Source organism: Chaetodon auriga, chromosome 14 (genome assembly GCF_051107435.1).
Source record: "Chaetodon auriga isolate fChaAug3 chromosome 14, fChaAug3.hap1, whole genome shotgun sequence".
Classification (NCBI taxonomy): Eukaryota; Metazoa; Chordata; class Actinopteri; order Chaetodontiformes; family Chaetodontidae; genus Chaetodon; species Chaetodon auriga.
The window spans coordinates 19,087,501-19,109,201 of NC_135087.1; the positions used below are offsets into that span (position 1 = coordinate 19,087,501).

The window sequence follows — 21,701 nt, forward strand, 5'->3', positions numbered from 1 at the left end:
CTCCACTCGCCTTAACTGCTCCTTTGCCCTCTTTTTATACCTTTTCTCCTTTCATTTTATTTTCCTCCTTTCCCTGTATTTTATTTCTTCTCCTTCCTCGTGTGCCATTCTTTTCTTCTGTTTTTGCCTCTTTTTGTTACTGGCCCTTCTTGCCTTTCCTCTCTTCCCCTTGTTTCCTTTCCTTTCCTTTCCTTCCCTGTCATCTCCTTTCCTTTCCGTTCCCATCATCTCCTTTCCTTTCTCCTGCCATCTCCTTTCCTCTCCTCTCCTCTCCTCCTCTGTAGAAGAGCATAGTGCTATGTATCTAATGGTCCCTAAACCACTAGACAGCTTTAACCTGCTCAGGGTGAAGGGGAAGGGTCTGAAGCAGAAAGTCCTTCATGCTAGCTGTGAATGGTATGCTTGGTAGATAGAAACTCAGTTCAGGTCCTCTTCCTGATCTGCTTACATATCATCTGTAGACATAATGGCCACTTCTTTTTTAATCTAATTTTCTAGCCTATTTTCCCAACAGCCACTGTAAAAAAAAAAAAATAATAATAATAATAACAAATTTTACTTTAATGTGACACCATGGTGCCAGATATCAGTGTGTTTTATTCAGTGCTGTTTGGACCATCAGTACATCAGTATTTGTGTGATAGTACATCCAATCCAGCAAGAAGCATCACTTCTACAGTGTCTTGTAACTCAGGTCTAAATGGAGCTTCTCATCCACTCAAAGCTGAACAGAGACCAGCATTAGCCAATGAGAGCAGAGCTCCAGAAGAGGATCGGAGGACATTGAAAGTGTAGATAAAATAGTTGTTTGCATAGCTTCAGCACTTTGCTTGTGTGTTGTCACTAAATCCAAACACTTGTCCGGCACGTGTTGCCTCGGCAGCAGACAGCATGAGGCAGGTGTTAATTATGTGATGTCAGCACAAGTTTATTTATACAGCTTTTAATGACACATCCAGTCTCAGAGGGCCTCACAGCCAAGACGTCTGAAAAGACAACGTGGCCGTCTTTTTCTGCACGTTGAGCTGTGGAGTGTTTCTCCAGCATGCAGGTGTATGGAGCAGGAGAGTCAGTTAGCACAGCGTGATTGTGATAGTGTGAAGTCTGACAGTATTTATAGGACCTGAGTCAGTGTGTGTGTGTGTGTATGTGTGTATGTGTGTATGTATGTATGTATGCATGTATGTATGTATGTATGTACAACCAACCCAGTATAGAATAGAAATTGAATAAATAGAGCTTGTATGTCTCTTTCTAGCTGTCTGTCTGTTGTCGTCTGTGTGTCTGTGTGTCTGTGTGTGTGTGTGTGTGTGTGTGTGTGTGTGTGTGTGTGTGTGTGTGTGTGTGTCACTGTCTGTCCTGCCTGTGTGACTGTAGGGGTTTGTGCAGTCTGCCTCAGGAGAACATCATGGGATGTGATGTAATTTTCTTGTTGTCCCTTCATCCCTTTCTGCTCTTGTTTACCTCCTTCCCCCTCTCCTTTATCCTTACCTCCCCCATCCACCCACCCTCCTCACTCCCCTCCCTCCCATCCCCTCAACTCATCCCTCCCTTCACACTCTCCCTTCCCTCCTCCTCAGGCTCCTGCCTAGAGATTCTTCGGGGAGAAAGTCCGGCTCTTGGGGAGGCCGGGAGCGACTCGGCGTCCCCCATGTCTCCTCGGACTAGCAAGAGCCGCATGTCCATGAAGCTGCGACGCTCCTCTGGATCTGCCAACAAGACTTAAGATCTCTAGATTGACTGGCACTTAATGTGGCGTCATGTCTGATCAAGCAGTCAGACTCCGAAGTCCTCGAAAAATGTTTCTCCAGAGGAAATTTGGCCTACAGTTGCACTTAAAAAGTACAAGACATTAAACGTGACACGCATTGAAATGAACCGAAATACACATCATCCAGCATGCTGCCGTTCTGATCGAACACTGGCCTTTTATGTACAGGACGCTTAGACGCACAGTTGTACTCTCAAAAACATATGTAATAGTATTCTGTGGACTATATCATACCGTAACTTTATTTTGAAAGTGCTCCCAGCTGCTGAACTTATCCTGAGCTTTGCCGTCAAAGACCCGGTGGATCCAGTGCTGCAGCATGCCAACCTTTGCCACAGTAGAAACAGCTGACCGAGCGCAGCCCGAGCAGCGCAGTATTAGTTCATAATAATCTGTGCCATGTTAGAAATCGCTCACACTGCAGCGAAACCGGGACTTCACAAAAAAAAAAAAGGCTTAAGTGTGCCACATTATACTCTGAGGTCAAACTGCAGAACAAAGAGAAACAAAAGCAGAGACTCTTCAGGCCGTGTTGTCGAACGTCGCTACTGGGCAATCTGTATATTTGTACTATAATCAGTCCATGTGTGTACAGACAGAAACACGAGTTTTGATACAAAAAGGTCAAAGTCAGAGTGGCTGCACCTACAGTGTCGCTTGAGGAAAGCAAGAGAAAAGTCTATTTTTGTTCTCAGTACAGCGTTAGGCCCGGGGTCGCTGTCAGTTCAGCCCTCATCACATGTAAATAGCAACTCACCTGTTTGCTAATAACAATATGAAACCCTGTCGTTGTGGACACACCCGGCGTGTTTGAATCCAGAAGAAAATCCCCTCCTGACCCTTTGAATGAATCCGTGTGAGAAGCAGTGTTAAAGTAATGATGGAGGGACTATTTAAACGCGCTCACTGCAAAGCTAACCAGACATTACTGATCAAAGAGGAAGCACTTGTCACATAAAGTTTAGTTTTGACCTTTTTTGTTCCTCATGCTGTAAAATGTGAACAAGCACTGATGTTCGTTGCGTTTATTTTCTTCCTTCTTTTTTTTTTTTTAAATTGACTGTAAATTGTTTTTCCACCCGAACAGGAATGTTGCTGTATTTTTAAGTTCAGTGTCGCTCCGTCACCTGATGCAATCGAACCACAGCGTTTCTTTCTTTGTTCCTTTGACTATATATATATACATATATTCTGTATATCTATATATGTATGAGTATAAATATATATATATATGAATATCTATAAGATTGTGTACAGTGTGAGGAGGCTTGTTGTGTAAATACTGTCCTGTGAGAAAAAGCTGCCAAAGCCAAACTGTGGTTTAACCTCAAATCACATATCCGCTTCAGTGGGTTGACACTACAGCATGTTACGTTTCAATGGTTTTTTCCTCTTCATAACCAGTTTGCACTTCATTGTCTCGGAGTTTAAAGGCAAATTCATTCTTTACTGTTAATATGCCTAACCTTTGTACCACAGCCAGGCTGGGGGGGGAGAAGAACCATCGTTTTTCGTTGACGTTTTGCTGAATGGGCCTCGGCGTCTTTTGAGGCAGAGGGGCTGTTTTTGGTGGGGAAGCAAGAGAGATACTGTAAATCCAAGGCCAAAGAGGGGAAGAAAGGAAAGAGGTCTCAGCTTCTCATCGGTTAGATATGAATGGTTCCGTGCTTTTTGTTTCACGCTGCTCTTATATATCGACTCATCCCCGGTCCACGTCTGAACGGAGGGGATCCGCATGTAATCACGAAATGTAACACTAAGCTTGACTTTCATGTATTTTAACGCCGTCATTTCACACTCCATCAGCTCGGCTCGGCTCAAATACAGCTGACGAGCTTTCAGATCAGCGTTCATGTACTTCCATCGTGTCCTCCTTTTCAAATGACGGCGTGTTTTTCCGCACGTCTCGGTGATTTCCTGTCTTCATGGCCTAAAGGAAACAAACATATGAAAGATCTGCGTTTGAAACTGTGGATCTGAGTTCAAGGTTTTGCATCAGACCTCACTGCTGTGTTTTCTGTTACTGTTTAATATTTTTGTGTTTTATTTCAGCCATAGATTCTCCGTAGAGAGGAACGGGATTGTAACTTTTTTTTTTTTTTTGGCCCCCTTTGTGGGAGTTGAAATTGTTAGCTTTTAGACATTTGCCAGTCAAACTCATGTCGTGTTACTTTGTGAATATTTGAAATCACGTTGAGATTTGAGTTGTCCTTTTAAATTATTGCTGTTACACTTCTTGTTACTGCTGAAGTTGAAGCGCCATTGATTGCTTGAGGCACGTGGGCCAGTAGCCCCACTGCACTCTGGGACTGATCTGTGCATAGACAGCTCACCTGCCAGTCGCCAACTGCGTCTCAGTGTGCTCGGTTACATCCTGTTAAACGCTTTGACAACCTGAACCTGTTCAGTACAGCGTAAACTCCACACAGCAGCGCCCCGTTTTCCACCTTTAGCATTAAAACCTCCGTATCGCCGTACGATCACTGCAGTCACGATGCTGCTTTTTACGTGTCGTGGAAAAAATGGGAAATTTCACACTTCAAATTTGCAGATTTAAAATAGGATTCAGTGTTGAGAACACGATGATCACTAAAACGGATGTATGGCTTCTTAAGTGTGTGTTTGCTTAGTCTAAATCTAGAAGCAGCAACCAAAATGTGTAGAAAAAGTTACTGAAAGCCTTTCACCATTAAAGACGATTCATATCAGCCACCCTGAAGGCTTCAGCCTTCTTCACCCAAATCTGACATCTAGTTTGTCTAAATGGGAGGGGAAGGGTCAGACTCCCCTTTCCTCTGCCGCCGTATCAACTGCAGAAATGTCCCTTCACAGATGAATATTTGGAACTTCTGTGCCTGTGTGGATGGATGCTCTGGATGCTGTGATGGATACAGGTTCAGCTGTTGTCCACACGTTAGCTTGGGACAAAGCTGATGTATGTAACTACTGACTGTACATACTGCATGACACCAGTTCAGTACTAACTGCATGTGTTGATCATGTAACAGCTGTATCACAGCACACACACACACATGCACACACACTCCTACTCCTCAAACTATGTTACTGTCAGACCTGTAGTATGTAAACGTGTTATGTCTCTTTTGGACACACAGAGCGATGACGGAATTTGACAATAAATGATTCATACCACTGACTGATTCATGTGTTCAGCGTGCGTGTGTGCGTGCGTGTGTGTGTAGCCACATGAATAAGTTGGCAGGGCAGGACTCTTCTTCATTTATACCGTATTAGCATTTATTGACAGTAATTTTGAATAAATTTCACATTCAACTTGAAACATATCAAAATAGCACTGTATGAGCTTCATAGAATCACAAATACATTTTTAGCATCATGAAGGCATTTAGCAAATATTTCGACAGGAATTTACAATCCGTAAAGACAAAAAGACATCTTTTACTAGCAGTACTTACATTAAATGTTCCATTTCAGTATGAAAATATTTTATAGCAGAAGTTTACTGGCACGTTTACTATAAAAGGCATGTTATGGTCTGATTATGTTCTTTTTTTTCTTTTTTTTTTTTTTTTTAATTCGCGGTACCTTAAATCGTTTCTTAAATCGAGTCAGGACATTGATTCTGTCTCCAGTTCTTGGGGCAAGAAAGGCCACTTTCTAATTACAGGTCACTACATTTTACACCAGAATGTAATGTAATACACTAGACTCCCGCTGAGCTTCAGTGTAATCTGATTACTTGGCCACAGACGTATGTTTAACGGTCTTTCAGGTGTGGAGGGAGCTGTGTCATTCATTGCTCATATGGAAAGTTATTCCCTCTTACTCTAATTAAGCTTCGTTAAAATGTGATTGTAGTCAAACTAACGTCTGTCTATTCTCTCATGTGTTCATTAACATTTGCCGTAGAGTTACTGTGTTTTCATGTGAGATCATTTACAGAGAGCTGGGTGCAATGTGACAAAATGCAAGAGAAGCTGAAAAGAGATGGCGTCCTCTGTGCCAATGCAGATAAAGACATATATTCTCTATAGGAGAATGAAAAAACAGAAACGACGTCTGGCCTCTGGTTTTGTTACTGGTGTCAGTACCATGGACAGGGCTTGTGGTTTATTTGTACAGGTTTCAGTGGGACGATGGTTAAGTTTCAACACCATGGACAGTTCCGGTTTAACTGGCAGTATTACATTTAAATGCCGAGTTTCAGCTGCACAGCAAAGGTTTGTTTGCGCTTGCTTTTGGTTTCTCCCGTCGGTCCCACGGCCACAGATACAGTTTGCATCGTTTTAGTGTCACTTCGTCTTACGTAGACTCCCTGTGAAACTACTTCGACGTCAAGATGCTCACTGACATATAGACAAAAGGCACAGTGACTCAACCGCCATCCTCGTCCTGTAGCACCCATTGATTTGACCACAGCTGAAACAAACAGGCCTCAGTCCGCATTTACAATAGAAGCATCGCTGAAATAAATACGTACTTCAATGTGAATGAAAACAGCTAACAGTCACAGTTAATAAGTTTGTCCAAAACAATCTGTTGAGTGTCTGTATCTCGCGCGCATTTTACGGTCGCACGGTCATCTGCAGCAGCATCACCTGCCGGTTTTCGGTGGGATGAGACTTGTTGATGTGTCTCGCGAGCCCCGGGGAGCTGAAGAATGTGGACGGACAGTGCTTGCACGTGAAGATCTGCTGCTGCTCGCACTCCCTGGTCCCGCTCTCTTCTCCTTGCGCGTGGAATATATCTGGTCTGAGTCCTCCTCCCAGCGCTCCCGCCAGCAAGTCGTCTCTCATGGCGTGCCACAGACGGTGCTTGTCCCTGATTTCAACCGAAGGGAAGCGCGCGCCGCACAGGTGACACAGGAACACCTGGCTCTGCCCGCCACTGTTCTCGCGCACCTGGCCGTAAGATGACGGGGGCGGAGACGCACGCGCTGACATCTCGTGGGCAGCCAGGTGTTTCTTCAGGTAAGCCTGTCTGCGGAATTTCTTCCCACAGTACCGACACTCGTAGACTTCCTCCTCCGGTAACGACTGGACAAACGGTAACGGAGGATGCGGGAGTGACGGCGGCTGCTGCTGGGGCAGGTCCGCGCGCTCGTCTGGGTTGCCGTTCAGTAGAAGGAGGCTCGAGGGTGGGCTGTCTGCCGCTCTCACCTGCTGCTGGAGGTCTAGACAGCTTTCAGCCGGGTTCCGGTAATTGAGCGAGGAATCATAGTGAGGAGGCGCGAGGCTGTCGCTGTCCGGACTGTCCCGAGACCGACCGTGGTGGAGCAGCAGCAGGGACGGCTCGCGCCTGACGCGGGAACTGTCCAGCGCTCCGTGGTGCTGATTAGTATTTATGCGCAGCAGTTCGTTCTCTTTGCCCTCCATCTCTACCGGCTGCCTCTCGTGCTGAATGAGCCCTCGTGCCTCTTTTAACGGCTGACTCTTGTTTGACGGAGTCTCTCCTCCTTGGTTGTTTACGGGACGAGGTTTGTGCCAGCGACGGTGGGAGGCCAAGTTGGCGGGACAGCTGAACACTTTGTCGCACTCGGGGCACCGGTACTCCACGCGCACTATGCGAGAGCACTTATGCTGCGCGAGAGAGAACGGGTCGGGGTATTCCTCTTTACAAAGCTGGCAGATGAACTCTCCCAGCGGCTGATTCCCCGCGGGGGCAGACGACTTCTCCCGCTGTCTCCTCAGCTCGGGACACTCTTTCTTGATCCTCAGACCCAAAACCGGCGAGGTCGTGACCTCATCCTCGAAGTTAAGTTTCCGGTTCACTTTGGGTTTCTTTGACGGGTTGCCCACGGACTGCTTGTTGTGTCTGTTGCTGCTCAAGCGTTGATCCGGTTCAAGGAACGACCGTTTTCTCGCTGCGTGATGCTGCTCCTGGTTCATCAGCGTCAGTGGCGGGAACAAGTGCACATGACCCACATTCGGGTCATATTTGTCATTGTGCCCGTAGGAGTGCGCGTGGCGGCTGCTGGTCGCGAGGAGCCTCTCGAAAGAAGTCGATACCGAGGTCGGCGTGGTGCTCACCAGGAACGGCAGCTCCGGTAACTCCGACACTGGAGATGATGTCAGGCACCTGCCGGGGTACAACGGCTGTTTCTCCCCCTCCTCGTGCTGCTCCAGCAGTCTCGTGCCGACCGGTTTAACGGGGCTGCAAGACTCTGTTAATGTCAAATCGCGGGGAGGAGGAAGGGGAGGTGGGAAGGAGTAGGAGAAATCACCATCGGGAGTTAAAACGTCCACCTCGCTCACCTGCTCCTCCGTCTCCGGTAACTGCGCGCGCCGGTCCGCCTCCGCTTCCAGCGCGGACTCCACGTGCGGGCTCCACGCCTCTCTGACGCCGGCGGAGTCCTCGCGGAACACCGGGAACAGTCCACCCGGCCGTTCAAACTGGAAAAGCACCTGCTCCTGCACCGCCTTCAGTTTTGTCCCCTCAGAGTTCTCACCGTTGTTGTTGTCACCGTCATATGTTCCAGGTTTGTTATTACTTTTTTGTCGCGACCGATATGAGGCTGAGCATCGCCGGTTTCTCTTCACCAAGAATCCTCGAGGCATGGTGATGATGACACTGATGCTCGGCGCGTGGCACCACCAGGCGGAAAGAGCAACAACTCTTGTCTCGAGCCCACTTTCAAGTAGAGCTTTGAAGTGGCAAGTGGCTACGAGAGAGAGAGAGAGAGAGAGAGAGAGAGAGAGAGAGAGAGAGAGAGAGAGAGAGGCGTGCGCAGGTGTGATGAGAGCACGTGAGAGACAACAGTGTATGTGGTGCGCGTATTTGTTTTTATCGACCAGCCTCTCTTTCCCTCTCGCACGCGCCCGCGCACATACATTGCACACTTGTACAATAAGTTTTTGCCATTTGCCATTGACCCTCAGCATTATAGGCCTATTTGTTTTTAGTGGACATTAGGGGACATTTTTAAATTAATATCAGACTTAAACGTGGGCGTACCTACAGTTTGGAGACAAAATAGAACAATGACTAATGACTGACTGAAACCAAGGAGATTTGGTAAAGGTTAAGTCCCAAAATGACTCCAAAATTATATCTTACTACTTTCTATTATAAGAACAACTAGGACAAGATTACGAGGTCCAATGAGACATCAACCTACATGCATTGCATGCTCACGAATGTTTTACAGAAGCTTTTGGAGTTGAATACCTTGAAATAAACAGGTGGTGCCTCATGGGATAGGTTGCACTATATAATCTATATAAACATTATTTTATTTACGTTTATAGTTTAAGGTACCTTCGTCATTGTATGACTTTGTTTTTACTGTTGTTGGTCTGTGATTGCTCTAATCTGGCTCATAATGTGGTGAACAAACCTTTGTATTATATTAAAATATTAAATAACTATTATTATTATTGTTATTCACAGTAATTCCACTCAGTGAATAGCTCTCCCCGGTAGAATTAGGCTTTTCTGAATGCACTTAGCCATTTTGCTTGCTGGGGTGTGAAATAACATATTGTTCTTGCTCCCACGTTGATGAGATTCAACCACCGATCGTTTCCTCTTGTTTCTCGAAGCTGATGTGCCTTCACCTCTCACATGCAAACATGCAAATGGATTTTAAAGAATACCTGATCAGATTTGCGTGGTGGGGTCAGTGCAATTACAAACAGCATCCGTGGGGACTCAAATACAGATCATATCTTTGTAAGAGCACTAATGGACCGTTTCTGTCCCGCTGAAGTGTCTGATTATCTGTGTCTTTGTTGTTGGTGGGAATACCTCGGGCATAGCTTTCCCTCTGTGTGTGTGTGTGTGTGTGTGTGTGTGTGTGTGTGTGTGTGTGTGTGTGTGTGTGTGTGTGTGTGTGTGTTTGCATGTGCACATATGCGTGGCTTTATCTCCCCAATAGAATGGCGGCGCTGTAAAGGAGTGAGGGACAGAGCGGGAGACGGTGGTTTTGTGTGTGTGTGTGTGTGTGTGTGTGTGTGTGTGTGTGTGTGTGTGTGTGTGTGTGTGTGTAGGGACTATTCACACCGGTCCTCCCACTAGAAGCTGCTCTGGCTGATAAGAGATCGGAGGGAGATTCATCCATCCATCCATCCATCCTCTCCCCCCGGGTTAGGCCGGCCCCTCCGCGCGGGCCAGGCGGTCTATAGCTCGGCCAGTGGGCTCAGGCCAGCCGGCGTCGCTCCCTGGAAATCAATCAAGGCGGATGAGCGTGAGAACGAGCTTGAGGGTCGAGCTGCTGGCTTGACGAGGGCCGCCTGGGGAATAGGAATGAGAATAGAAATGAGATGAGTGGTGGAGGCCAACACTAAAAACTAATTAAGCACCAAGCTCTCTGCTTCTTTATTTTGGTTGTTTTTCACTGTAATTGTCTAATGTCTTGACCTAACTGACTGACGCAGCAGTGACTGAGGCCTCTGTTTTTGTAGCTTCACTTGGTTTCCCTTCAGTCATTTCAGCATGTTATTGTGTAGGTATATATACGTGTGTGTATACAAAAATATATGTATGTAAGAAAATGAAATAATTAGCATAATAAGAAACTAAGTTCTCAAAATTTTAATTTTAAAAGTAAAAAATGTGATTTATTTCACCTTACTTAATTTCTCATAATTTAGATTTCTATGACTTTGCCTGGCTGATGTCCATCTTATGAAGAACAGGATAAAACTGTACAGTAATATTCAAAACAATTTCCAAATAAAAATGACTGCTTAAAATAATTACTAATAACAGTTCATTAAAAGTGGACTGGGACTAAAATTGCATCATTAAAATAATGAAAGGATAAGACAGATATCTTTTCAATAGTTTAAACACAGGGTAAATGTTCTCAGTCAGTGTCCTGTAAAAATATGGATCCACAGACAGGCTGAGGACGATGTTGGCTGGGGGACATGAAGTGTGTGTGTGTGTCTTTAGTTTGCATCGCATCAGTGGGCAGTGAGGTGGATAATCCTCCAGACTGCTGAAAATGACTCTATTGATCTATGCTTCTCAGTCACAAGCCTGTAAGTACTGCAGTATTATACAGCTGAGCTGTCTGTCCGTCTGTGTTTACATGGAGTTTACATCTTACCTCGGACTATAGGATGGGACCTGTGCTTGTACACAAGTGTGTGTGTGTGTGTGTGTGTGTGTGTGTGTGTGTGTGTGTGTGTGTGTGTGTGTGTGTGCAGAGCCAAATGTCTGATAGAAATATAAGGAACCCAGTCATATTAAACATTTCACTGCTTCTCACCTAACTAGTGGTGTAGTAGTTTAGTAGTTTAGTTTTAGGACTTGAGTTTACAATCAGATGTAACATTAGAAAGAGATTTTTTTAAGTGTCATGATTATTAGCTTTCTATGCAGCTACGAGAAGGTCTTTATAATTACAGTGATGCCTTATTTTTTCCACCATGTGGCCTGCAACAACTAAAAAAAAAAGCTTTGCGACAGATTAAAACAGGTCAGCATTGATTTAAAGCTCTCCTTTGCACACACACACACACACACACACACACACACACACACACACAGAGTCAGGCTGTGAAGTGTCTGAGCTCTGTGGGTTGCTGCAGGGATTATTATAGGAACAAAACACAGATTAAGCAATGGTATACTGGTTTCTTGATTAAAAGAACTTAATCATTAATGACAAGAGGTGTTAACACTCGTCATACAAACAAATACCATCCACTGACAGAGGAGGCAGACACACATGCAGAAATTGAGAAATGTCCTCTATCTGTCAGTCTACAGTCTTACTAAAAGGCTATAGCACTGTATCTTGAGACATTTCCTGCAGCAAAGTCTTTCTTGTGTGGCTCAAAGAAAAGTCTTCTCTCTGTCTACATGCATACTTCTACACAAAAGCCGTGTCACTATGATGAACTTAAACACTGATCAGAAAGTCTCCAAATGAACCGCAGGATCCAATCGGCCCTCGAGTGATGAGAAATTAAGAAACAAAGAAATCATAATCGAATCCTTGTCAGCTCATTGGTCCCGGGCTCCATGCTCAAACTTCATTATCATAGAGTTAAAATGCCCAACATATGCCCCTTCAGCGTATTCACTGTGTGGTGAGACGGCAGGTCATATCTCACAAAGTGTTCATCTGGCGCCATCTACTGGCCCATCGACAGCAGGTGCACTTGCCTGTTATGAACACAAGTTAACATGGATGAAGAAGTCCTAAACGTGTTCAGGATGAAATCATAACAGCTACTGAGGTTACATGTCTCTATCCACTAAGTGAGCCTTGAGTCGTGATTGTTTTGTTAAACTGGGTTTAAATTCCAGTGTAAGACGACCTCCCTGCTGAAGTGTCCTTGAGCAAGCTGATCCCTGGATTAATCCTTCCAGCTTCAGGGGGCTCCTCTGTGACTCTGACCTCCCCACGGTTGGCCTCTACAAAGACCAGCAGAGGATTAGATGATAAATATCATTAAATGGCAGCGATGATGTGGATTTGAACGGCTTGGCTGACTGACAGCAGCCCTCTTCCTCCCCCTGCTGACAGAGATCGTGTCTGCACAGAAACCAAACTGCCTCCACTGGCTTCATTCTTCCTTTCTCACCCACCCTGCTGCTGTTTTGTCATTCTGCCTGCCATTGTTACGCTGAGCCTGGGCGGCCTGTTTTGTTGTCTGCACACCCAGCAAGAAGCTCACTGTCATTCAAAATTCTTGTTACAACTTGATCTCCGGGACACGAGCGTTTGATTCTGGCTGCCTGTCGCCCAGTGCAGCGCTGAATAACAGGAAACTGGAGCTTTGTATCTGCATGGCAACTTTTCTCAAAGTGCTGTGACATAGAAGCAATGAAAAACAAGCCGCTTTAACAAAAGGGAAGTCTGCACTGCTGACTGCATCAACCCCCACAGCTCATTAAAGCAGACTCAGCAAAATCCAGGAACATCAACAGAGTAGTTAAGAATTACTGCAAAGTAATGACAAGGTTTGAGGTTTAAGGTTTGTATTCTCTCTGGCAAGTTAATGAACATGTTTTAAATATACTGGTTGCAAATATGAAGCTGGATCAGTTTGGATCCAACATTTCTGCACAAAGAAGTTCGAATTATCAGTGAAATATTAGAATTAATTGTTGAGCAGTCACTGTCTGACTTTATGCCACTGTCTTCATCTTCTGTCATACTGAGCAATGTGTGGAACAAATGCCATATGAAAATATCAAGTTTGGCCTGACTGTGTGTCTCTATGCCATATTATAAGATTTTTTTTGCTTTGGCATATTCAACAATACTACGATGTAAAAATGCTTTTTAAACTCTTTATTATCCATAATAAGATGGTGTGTAAACAGTGTTTACATGTTATTGCTGGTGGAGGTGAAGAAGATTTAACTATTTAAAATGAGTTTAATCTGTACGTCATATTTTATAAATTGATCATGTTTTGTATGTAAAACTTGAATTTGCAAAATAACGAGCAACGATCAGCCTCACAAGTAAAAAGTTCAACCAAATCATTCTTCTTAAAACACATTTCAAGTTTATCAATGTGGTCTGAAGCAGGAGGCCGGCAAACACTTTGATGTACACTTAACTTGTAGATAATCTTCTCGGACTAGAATACATTTCGACCGCAGCTCTGCACGCTTATATATTCATCTTGAATTCCTTCTGTTTAAAACATGGGGTGGACTGAAATGACTGCAAACATTTACACCACATGACTGTAAAATCCTCCAGTAAATACAGCGGAAAGTCAGCCAGACAAGGAGTCAGTCTGCAGTCTGGCACAGGAAGCAGGACATGGAGGAAAAGGGGAAGCTGGTAAAGACGCAGGTTAAAACAGTGAAACTCCACAGACTTCATGGGGGGCTTTTATGCCTCTGTCACGCTTTTGGCATTCACACAGTCACACGTTCAGAATGTGATTTGATGAGTCATCCCTCACTTTGACCCTTTACCTTCGTGCATTTTAGTGCGTGTGGCTGATTGAGTGAATCACGATGAGTCACTCTGTGTTGTACATGTCAGCTCATGTCTGAAACGCTGACAGATTCCCACTGACACGCGCACACGTGCACAGATACTGTACCTGGATTTCTGTCATTTCTGTGACTCTTCATCTCAAGCCTGACCAGTAGAAATACTGCAGCTTTCCACGTCGTCACACTCTGAAATAAAGCAAAGACTTTGATTGTAAAATGCTGGGAACTGATTTGAGTCCAGCATTTCTCTCCAAAAAATAATTAATTTTTTGCATCTTAACAGCACAATAAAACAGGTGTTTTGCTTTTGGCCCCTGATGAAGAATGTTTTAATCTCATATCCAAAGTGAAACTATTTCAGCCTCTGTTTTACTCACACGTACTGCACAACAGTGAGCTGGATGAAGCGACATACTTGTGGTGTTAAGTTGGCACCGGTTTAATGAAACCAGCTAAGTAGCATCACCCATGCACAACTGGATACCAGGAACTGGCAGTGTTAGCCCTAAAGCCAATGTTATTTTGCCACTTGTTTTCCTCCTTCATGTTTTTTCTTGTGTGATCGGTGTGTTTTCATTATTTTTAATGTTCTTGAGAGAGGCACTTAGACTGCCAAGAAAAATACCTGGCTTTCATTCGGCTCGCTTCCTTTTGTTCCAGTGAAAGATAAAGTAAATACATGAAAAATCCAATACAGAAAGCACTGAAAAAAGGATCATCGTATAGGATGCAAGGAACACACACACACAACAAGCGCCCACACATGACTGCACGCCGCGTCACGTGCAATAAAATCATCTTAAACAGAATCATTTTACTGAAAGGTCCTTCTTTCTCTGGAAAAGTGAATCCTTCTTGTTCAAAACTACAGTGACAGAACTCATAAAGACAGATCTTATCAGAGACTTGATAACACCATCTCAGTTTCTGTTCCCCATGCTTTCCAGTTAGACCACTCTCCAGCTGTTAATGGGTAATCTGGCAAGTACTGATGACTGGCTACATATTGAAAAGCCCAGAAAAGGGCTGCTGGGAGACACCCCAGAAAAACACTGATTACACAAAAACAATCCAGGACAACCATTTCTTATGCAAGTGCACTTCCTTCCCTCCACGTCTAGGGCTCCGGTTTAGAGAATTCTGCTTCTGTCCTGTTTTAGGCATCAGTCGTTTCAGACTTTCATGTCAGTTACTGTAATGATGCCGAGCTGCGTTGTTTTCATCTGACTGGTTTCCGGTCAAAATGATTCAGTTCTCCTCACTCCAATCACACTGGCATCATTTACAATGCATCTTCATTTCCACAGAAGAAGACACAGAGTGCTTCTTGCCATTGTCTGTCTTGTTTGGATTGTTCTCTATCTAGAAAAGTGGACATGACATAAAAAGCAACCCTGATGATAACCATTCATTCACAAATGGAAAGTTGGACGCTCCCTCCGTCTAAATGCATGACGCTTTGTGCAAATGTGTGTAACTGCTTTGTTCCGCTTTGGTGTCTAAATCCTCCAGCCTGCTGTGTGCATTCCTCTCCTCCATTCATCTGCCTTCTTCTGGTTCAAACGGAGGTCTTGTTTTCACTGTGAATTCAAAGCTGATTGTGAGGAGCGGGCTGGATTCACACTCTGTGTTTAGACTGACCTGTGAACTGTGGCTTGTTGCCCTCTCCACAGTCTTTCCCTTCTTGCTTCAGACCCTGTACAGTACACTGCACAGTAAAGTATTCTTAATTCAACATTGTGCAACATGGTAAATACCTAAATGTAGTTGATTGTGCACAGCATTCTGCACATTTACTTCCTCGTGAAACACTCTGCGTTTGCATGTGTGCATTTTCCTGACCAGAATCGTTGTATGTTGCTGGGAGCGGAGCCTGAGCCTCCCAGTCTAACTGGTCACGCAGACTGAACAATGGGAGGTAAAGCATGCCTGGAGTTTCCCTCAGGCCCCCAGAACATCACGTTCAACTTGGTGTTTGTTTTTAAAGGGATATGTCACAGCCCTCGCAAAGTCTCGTGGCCTTATCGGGAACTTGGAGTCTTTCCATTTTATCTGCAAAAGAACTGAATGAGTGATTTGATACTGGGTGATTGCAGGCAATCAGGGGGAGTTTAATCATCTTCTCAGGACAAAAGTCAGCAGTGGCATCAGAAATAATTAGACTAGCAAGACACGAATACTGCTTTGTACATAGACACAAGTTGTCTATGCGTGCAGCTGAATTACAATTTCCCAGAACAGACGCAGACATAAGGCACATTTTATCTATTACAGCAATATCTTAGGAGCTGCTCTGACATGAAGAATAACATGTGTGAAATGTGTCTTTAAGAACGAACATAAACCTGAAGGTGGGGGTCCAGATCTGAGGATGTCAGGGAAACTCCGCAGCAGGCCTTTTGGCTTGCTCTTGTGCTCGTGGTATCATTTGCACGGCATAAATAAACTGAAATCACACAGCAATCACACTTTAAGTTTTGGAGGAAACTCCTGTGCTCGCTGCAGACTGCGCCCACCTGCTGGTCTCCCCACCCTCTCAAAACGCAGAGAGGCTGTTGAGCTGTTGTCAAGTGATTCAGCAGAGACGTGCTAACGAAGGTGCAGTTTTAGGACTTTCCATGCATCCATCCCTCAATCATGTCGAAACAGAAACTCTATACTGCCCCGACATGTGTCCAACCAGAGGGACAACTGGAAAATACAGAGACTTGTGCTCCAAGTTATTCTGATTTCCTAGACTTCAGCGTTTGCTCTTCTTGTAGAATTAACATTTGACCTGTTGAAGCACTGATGTGGGTGGAAGGCTGATTTCCTCCTTTTGCTTTTGGCCTGGTTGACTTGAAAGAGCCTCAGTTTGATTAAGAACATAGTTTGCATAATAACTTAAAAACATGTTTTCAAGGTAACTACTGATATCAAGTTAAAGGTGCTCACTAGAGGGCAAATGCACACTTCTTGTGTTCAAATACTTGTAGAAAGACAGACGTCTCTGCATATATGCACGTTTTCAGTGCAGCAAATGTAGCCTGCAAAATGACTCGGCTCTCTTGGTGACAAAGTGAGAAGCGTATTTCTGTGCCTCAATAGAAATCCCCTCCTGGAGCCAGCGATCTGTACGCTGTGTGTTATTCTAAGTGACAGTTTTCTGGAAATCCCCCGCCTAGCTGCTAGCTCCGCCCCGCTGCAGCCACACAGAGGGCATTTACAGACTGCTGCAGCGCTCCGCCAGAACACGACCGAGCGCACCTCGTCTCGAACAACAAACCACCATGGACCTCCACCGGACAAGTATATTAAACCAAATGGATTACACCCGGGAGCCCAAAGAAGGGAAGCCGGCTCAGTCGACGGAGGAGCGGCTCGACAGCGGCTTGGACTCGCTGAAGGAGGAGGAGTACCAGGCTGTGGCGGCCGAGATCCGTCGGCTCCAGGTGGAATGCGAGCCGCCGCAGCACAAACAAGCTCCCGCTGTAACCGGAGAGCTGCACGAATGGAAAACACAGATCACGGAGGACGGAGACACGTAAGTCAGTCCGGGAGTAACGTTACACGGTTAGCGCATGGGGGTATTTACGGGTCTTCGTAGGTATCGTCACAGCTTGTGGTGTGGCCTGAGTAGGCCCTGCTCGGGTCTTGGAGGTAATTTGATCTCTTTCCTGTGGGGAATGTCTTCCTCTAGCTTGTCATGACAATTCACAGGCTCGGGCCTAACTTAGTCCGGGCTGGGGGTTTATAAAAGTACGCTGCTGCGGCGTTGAAAACACAGGACGGGTGTCCGGTTGTGATAATGGGTCCAGCTGCGGTCAGGCGCGGCGGTGTTGGACGTAAACAAAAGGCTATTATCAGGAGGGAATCTACTATGGCCGCGGGTCAGACTGGGAAAGTCCCGGGCGCGCCGCCAAGGAATCCGACCGACGCGCGCTCCCGTGAAGCGAGAAGAAGAAAAAAGTCGAAAAAAAGTGCCTTAAATGACACAAACGTGAGTCTGTGGAGGCTGAGAGGGCGAAACTGTGCTCTATAGTGCGTGTCTGCGGCTTGCTGCTGTTGTAAAACCAGGGGGAATAACACGAAGAGTGACTCTAAATGTTATTTTTGTTATATCGCAATTCATCCGCCGGGAAATGTAGTCCAAACACAGGACTGTGGACTGTTCTCACAGCACGCGCATGAATAATGGGCTGAACAACGTGACTTAATTGGTCAGAAGTGAACACCGGAACTATCTCATACCAATCAGTGAAGCGTGAAACATGATACAGTGATTTAAGCAGAGGACAGACAGATTTAAAGCCACCACTGAGCGGTGGCTCTCAGTGTGGGGTCCAGGGAACACTTAGGGTCATCAGCACCATTTTTTAAAGTTATTGTTTTATTTATCTACATATATGTGCTGTAATGGCATTCTTATGAAATGATCCTCAGTACATCAAGTTTTGAATTGACAGTTGGGTCACACACAAAAATCTCAATGTCTTAGTGTAAATAAAGATAATTTGAATGGTTGGAGACTCAAGACATGGAAACTTATGAACTGTTGTATTAAAGACAGAGATGTACTAAAGCTCTCATTGAGGAAACCCCCTGCGCATTTTTGATGGAAGTCAGTTTATGCGTTTTATTTTATTTTATTTTTTGTTGTCTTCCTTCTGAGGATGACAGTATTAAGTGGTCAGCATATCAGGGCTTCTCTGCAGTAGTCTAATAAAGAATGACTTGTAATCTGCACCTGATTGAGCTCAAAGCGTGTTCTGCTTTTCTGTCCTGTGTGTTAAATTCAGCATTTTAAGCCATAGCTCCATCCTAAAACCATTAGGTTTCGGGCTAGTTTTGATATAGGTGGGGAAAAAACACAATCAGCCATATGTGCATTTTCTATTATGCACTTGGTTACAAGATGTCAAGTGACTGTGTGTCACTGGGTTCCTTGTGGAAAATATTCCTTCAGTCTTGTAGATTTGGTTGCGTCCTGTATGGTAACAGGGTTTCCACCTTCCCTCTCTGTCTTTGTAGGCTGCTCCACCTGGCCATCATCCACGAGGCCAAGGACTACATCAGGACAATGATAGACCTGTCCAGGAACACAGACTTCCTCAACACACAAAATGACCAGCGACAGGTACGCTAGAGCCGCCTCTGAAGAGGATTTAAAGAGGAATATGTTTATCTGTTCAGTCTCATCTGAAGAATAGTGAAAACGCCTCCTGACTCGAAAGCTCACCTTCTCTTAACTTCCTGCCATCCCAGACTCCTCTCCACTTGGCAGTAATAACAAACCAGGCAGACGTGTGCCAGCGCCTCCTGGTATCCGGCTGCGACCCCACGCTGGTGGACGACAGCGGGGACACGCCCCTTCACATCGCCTGTCGCCACGGTAACCTGCCGTGCTTCAGCGTCCTCACACAGAACTGTCAGCCGGAGCATCTACACACAGTGATGGCTGCCTGCAACTATCAAGGTGAGATTGTTGGACACGCTGAGCCTTTGTGACTTTTCTGACAAATGCTGCAGTTGTCAGAATTATGTGTTAGGGAGCAAAAATGTTTGGATTTAGCAGTGGCGGGCTAAATTTCAGTGTTTGAGCATTATTAGAATGCTCTGTTCTGTAGCTGTGGTGGTAATTTCCATCCTGTGGTGGCCCACCCTCAGTGCATGGAAGCAGGCGAGACACTGCCCAGACTGCTGCTGGTCTTAAATACGGCTTAAAAGAAGGAGTGGTGGGCATGAAAAGAGTAATTTCTGCTGCCCATTATCCCTGAACACTATGGTTAGGTGGAAGGAAACATTTAAGCAAGCAAGGGGAATGCCACAGCCGTTCAAGCCATCATATCCTGACGAAAACCCATCTATTACATGGAATATAATGTTAGATGCTGAGGCTCCAAATAGAAAAGTGGAGGGCTTCAGTTTTAGACTTGTTTGTAGACATATTTGGAATGGTTGGCTAGTTTGGGGATTTCTGTGGGGAACCAAGTTTTATAAATAAAAACCTGAACTAATTTAGTCATACAAAACAAAAATGGACGCATATGAAAGCTTTCCTTTGGTGATTTGCATTAAAGTGGCAGATTCATTGTAACTTACATGTAGCTCATAGACTCGCCTTTGGAACCTGAACTCCTAGAGAACTGCAGGTATAAAACGACTGATCTGGTGTCAGTTGTAACGCTCTTCCTCTGATGTTTTTGTTGCAGGTCAGAACTGCCTCCACCTGGCCTCAGTTCAGGGTTTCCTCTCATTGGTGGAGAACATGGTGGATCTAGGAGCTGACGTTGATGCACAGGTAAACAACGCGCACACACACACCATATGAGAACACTCAGGAAATCCTTGGGGCACTGAATGACCAACAGTGTCATACACTAAATATAAGTACATCTCAATGTCATCTCACACTCCTAAAACGTGTTCTGTCCCTGCCCTGTAGGAGCAGCGTAATGGTCGCAGTGCGCTGCACCTGGCCGTGGATCAGCAGAATCTCTCGCTGGTCAAGCTGCTGCTGATGAAAGGAGCAGACCCCAACCTCCTCACCTCCGGAGGCCACACCCCCTACCACCTCACCTACGGCCGCGACAACGACGACATCAGGAAAGAGCTGTACTCGCTGACCAAACCGGACCTGAGGGAGCTGCCCGACAGCGAATCGGACGACAGCGAGGAAGAGGAGAACGAGGAGTCTGATGAGGAGGTGCGTATATTGAAAATGCAGAGCTTCCACGTTAACGTGGAAAGTTGCTCTCCAGCCAGTGCGTAACCATCTTCATGTCCTCCGTGTGTGTCTAGGTGGGCTATGACGACATCCAGTGGAACGGACATTAGCAGGAAACGGTAGAGAGAGGAAGTTACAGAGGCTGTGGTGATGACTGTTAGGGACAAGAGAAATGGCTCGGCACGTCTACTGCTTCCTGCAATAAGGTCACGAGCCCGATAGCGCGGGAGACACGGCGCGGGCGTGACCGCTGATGGACAGGCAGCTGAATAGGAGAATCAAACGGAGGCTCAACCAACGAGCCCGCTCCGGGCTGCAGGAGAGCAGACGCACGCTGAGATGTGAAACCATGACACACGATGATGGGATTATTGTATGAGAAGAGGATTGCTTGTATTTTGTTGACACTCAAATCATGTCGCAAAGAAGAAAAAAAAACCATCCATCCACACAGATGAACCTGCAACAGCTCTGTTGTATGATATTGTAAATGCTGTGTATACAAAGATGTATTTTTTATGGAAGCTGTGAATGTGTACAGTTCAGCAGGTTGTATATGTCAGACAGCAATCAGTCCAGCACACTCCAGTTAAATTAAAAACACTCATATTTAACAGTAAAAGCCTGTGTGGATATATTTGTGGAGAATGGGAGGGGTGGCATGAAGTGGAAATGGGTGGTGGGAGATTGGACAATTGCAACCGGTCCTGGTGGTTTGGGCAAGGATGCTTTCACATGTGTACACACAACATTGTAATCTAGGTGTTATCACTGTAAAGATCACACATAACCCAGCAGACAGTTCCCATATAATGCGTGTCATGCAGGAAGTGCCGTTAACTCGTTTCCAGGCGGAGGGAAATTTTGTGTGTGTGTGTGGACTGAGGCTGATTGCACGGTCCTCTAAATCAGGAAGTTTTTAGGAGGGTGGAGCTGAGAGGGAAGGGACAGGAAATTCCCAGGAACAGAACACTCAGCTGTTCGTGACATTCCTGCTTCTCATTCCTCCAAAGAAGGGAATCTCCGCTGAATAACAGGATGCTTCAGTCGAGTTCAGGGCCAGGGGTACGAAGGGAGTGTTACTCAAGAGTCAAATAAATATCAGACGTCAATGTTAAACACACTTATGTAAGTCTGTGAAGTGTTTTTTTGTGGATTTGCTCTCCAAATTCAAGTTGCAATGGGACTTGGGATATAGCTGGAAGTACAATGTACAATAAAATACTGTACTTTTTAAATAATTGCAAGACTTTTGGATTTGGTGTCTAAAAGCGTATTTAGGAGATTTACATGTGCAGTCTTTTAAACACCGGTGGCACATGAAGA

At 45.3% G+C, this 21,701-nt stretch overlaps 3 protein-coding genes across 8 annotated transcripts in view; 2 read left to right on the forward strand and 1 right to left on the reverse strand.

Moving 5' to 3' along the window:
* The window catches only part of ralgapa1 (Ral GTPase activating protein catalytic subunit alpha 1), a 60,821-nt gene extending 55,895 nt beyond the window's left edge, over positions 1-4,926 (forward strand). For 5 of the 6 annotated variants that reach the window (XM_076748942.1, XM_076748941.1, XM_076748945.1 and 2 more), the window contains one exon: positions 1,581-4,926. In XM_076748942.1, coding sequence (XP_076605057.1) covers positions 1,581-1,726 — 146 coding nt within the window. In that variant the 3' untranslated portion in view covers positions 1,727-4,926. The remainder of the gene's footprint in view (positions 1-1,580) is intronic. The other variant, XM_076748943.1, reaches the window with a different exon arrangement.
* A 94-nt stretch (positions 4,927-5,020) lies between these two features.
* Positions 5,021-8,433, reverse strand: insm2 (insulinoma-associated 2). The gene has a single exon (XM_076748950.1). It carries the CDS (start codon positions 8,308-8,310, stop codon positions 6,319-6,321), a length of 1,992 nt encoding a protein of 663 aa, XP_076605065.1. The 5' UTR covers positions 8,311-8,433; the 3' UTR covers positions 5,021-6,318.
* An 8,417-nt stretch (positions 8,434-16,850) lies between these two features.
* Positions 16,851-21,610, forward strand: nfkbiab (nuclear factor of kappa light polypeptide gene enhancer in B-cells inhibitor, alpha b). Its single transcript, XM_076748951.1, has 6 exons — positions 16,851-17,192; positions 18,680-18,785; positions 18,914-19,124; positions 19,861-19,949; positions 20,094-20,354; positions 20,450-21,610. Exons 1-6 carry the CDS (start codon positions 16,939-16,941, stop codon positions 20,483-20,485), a joined length of 957 nt encoding a protein of 318 aa, XP_076605066.1. The 5' UTR covers positions 16,851-16,938; the 3' UTR covers positions 20,486-21,610.
* Positions 21,611-21,701: the final 91 nt, after the last annotated feature.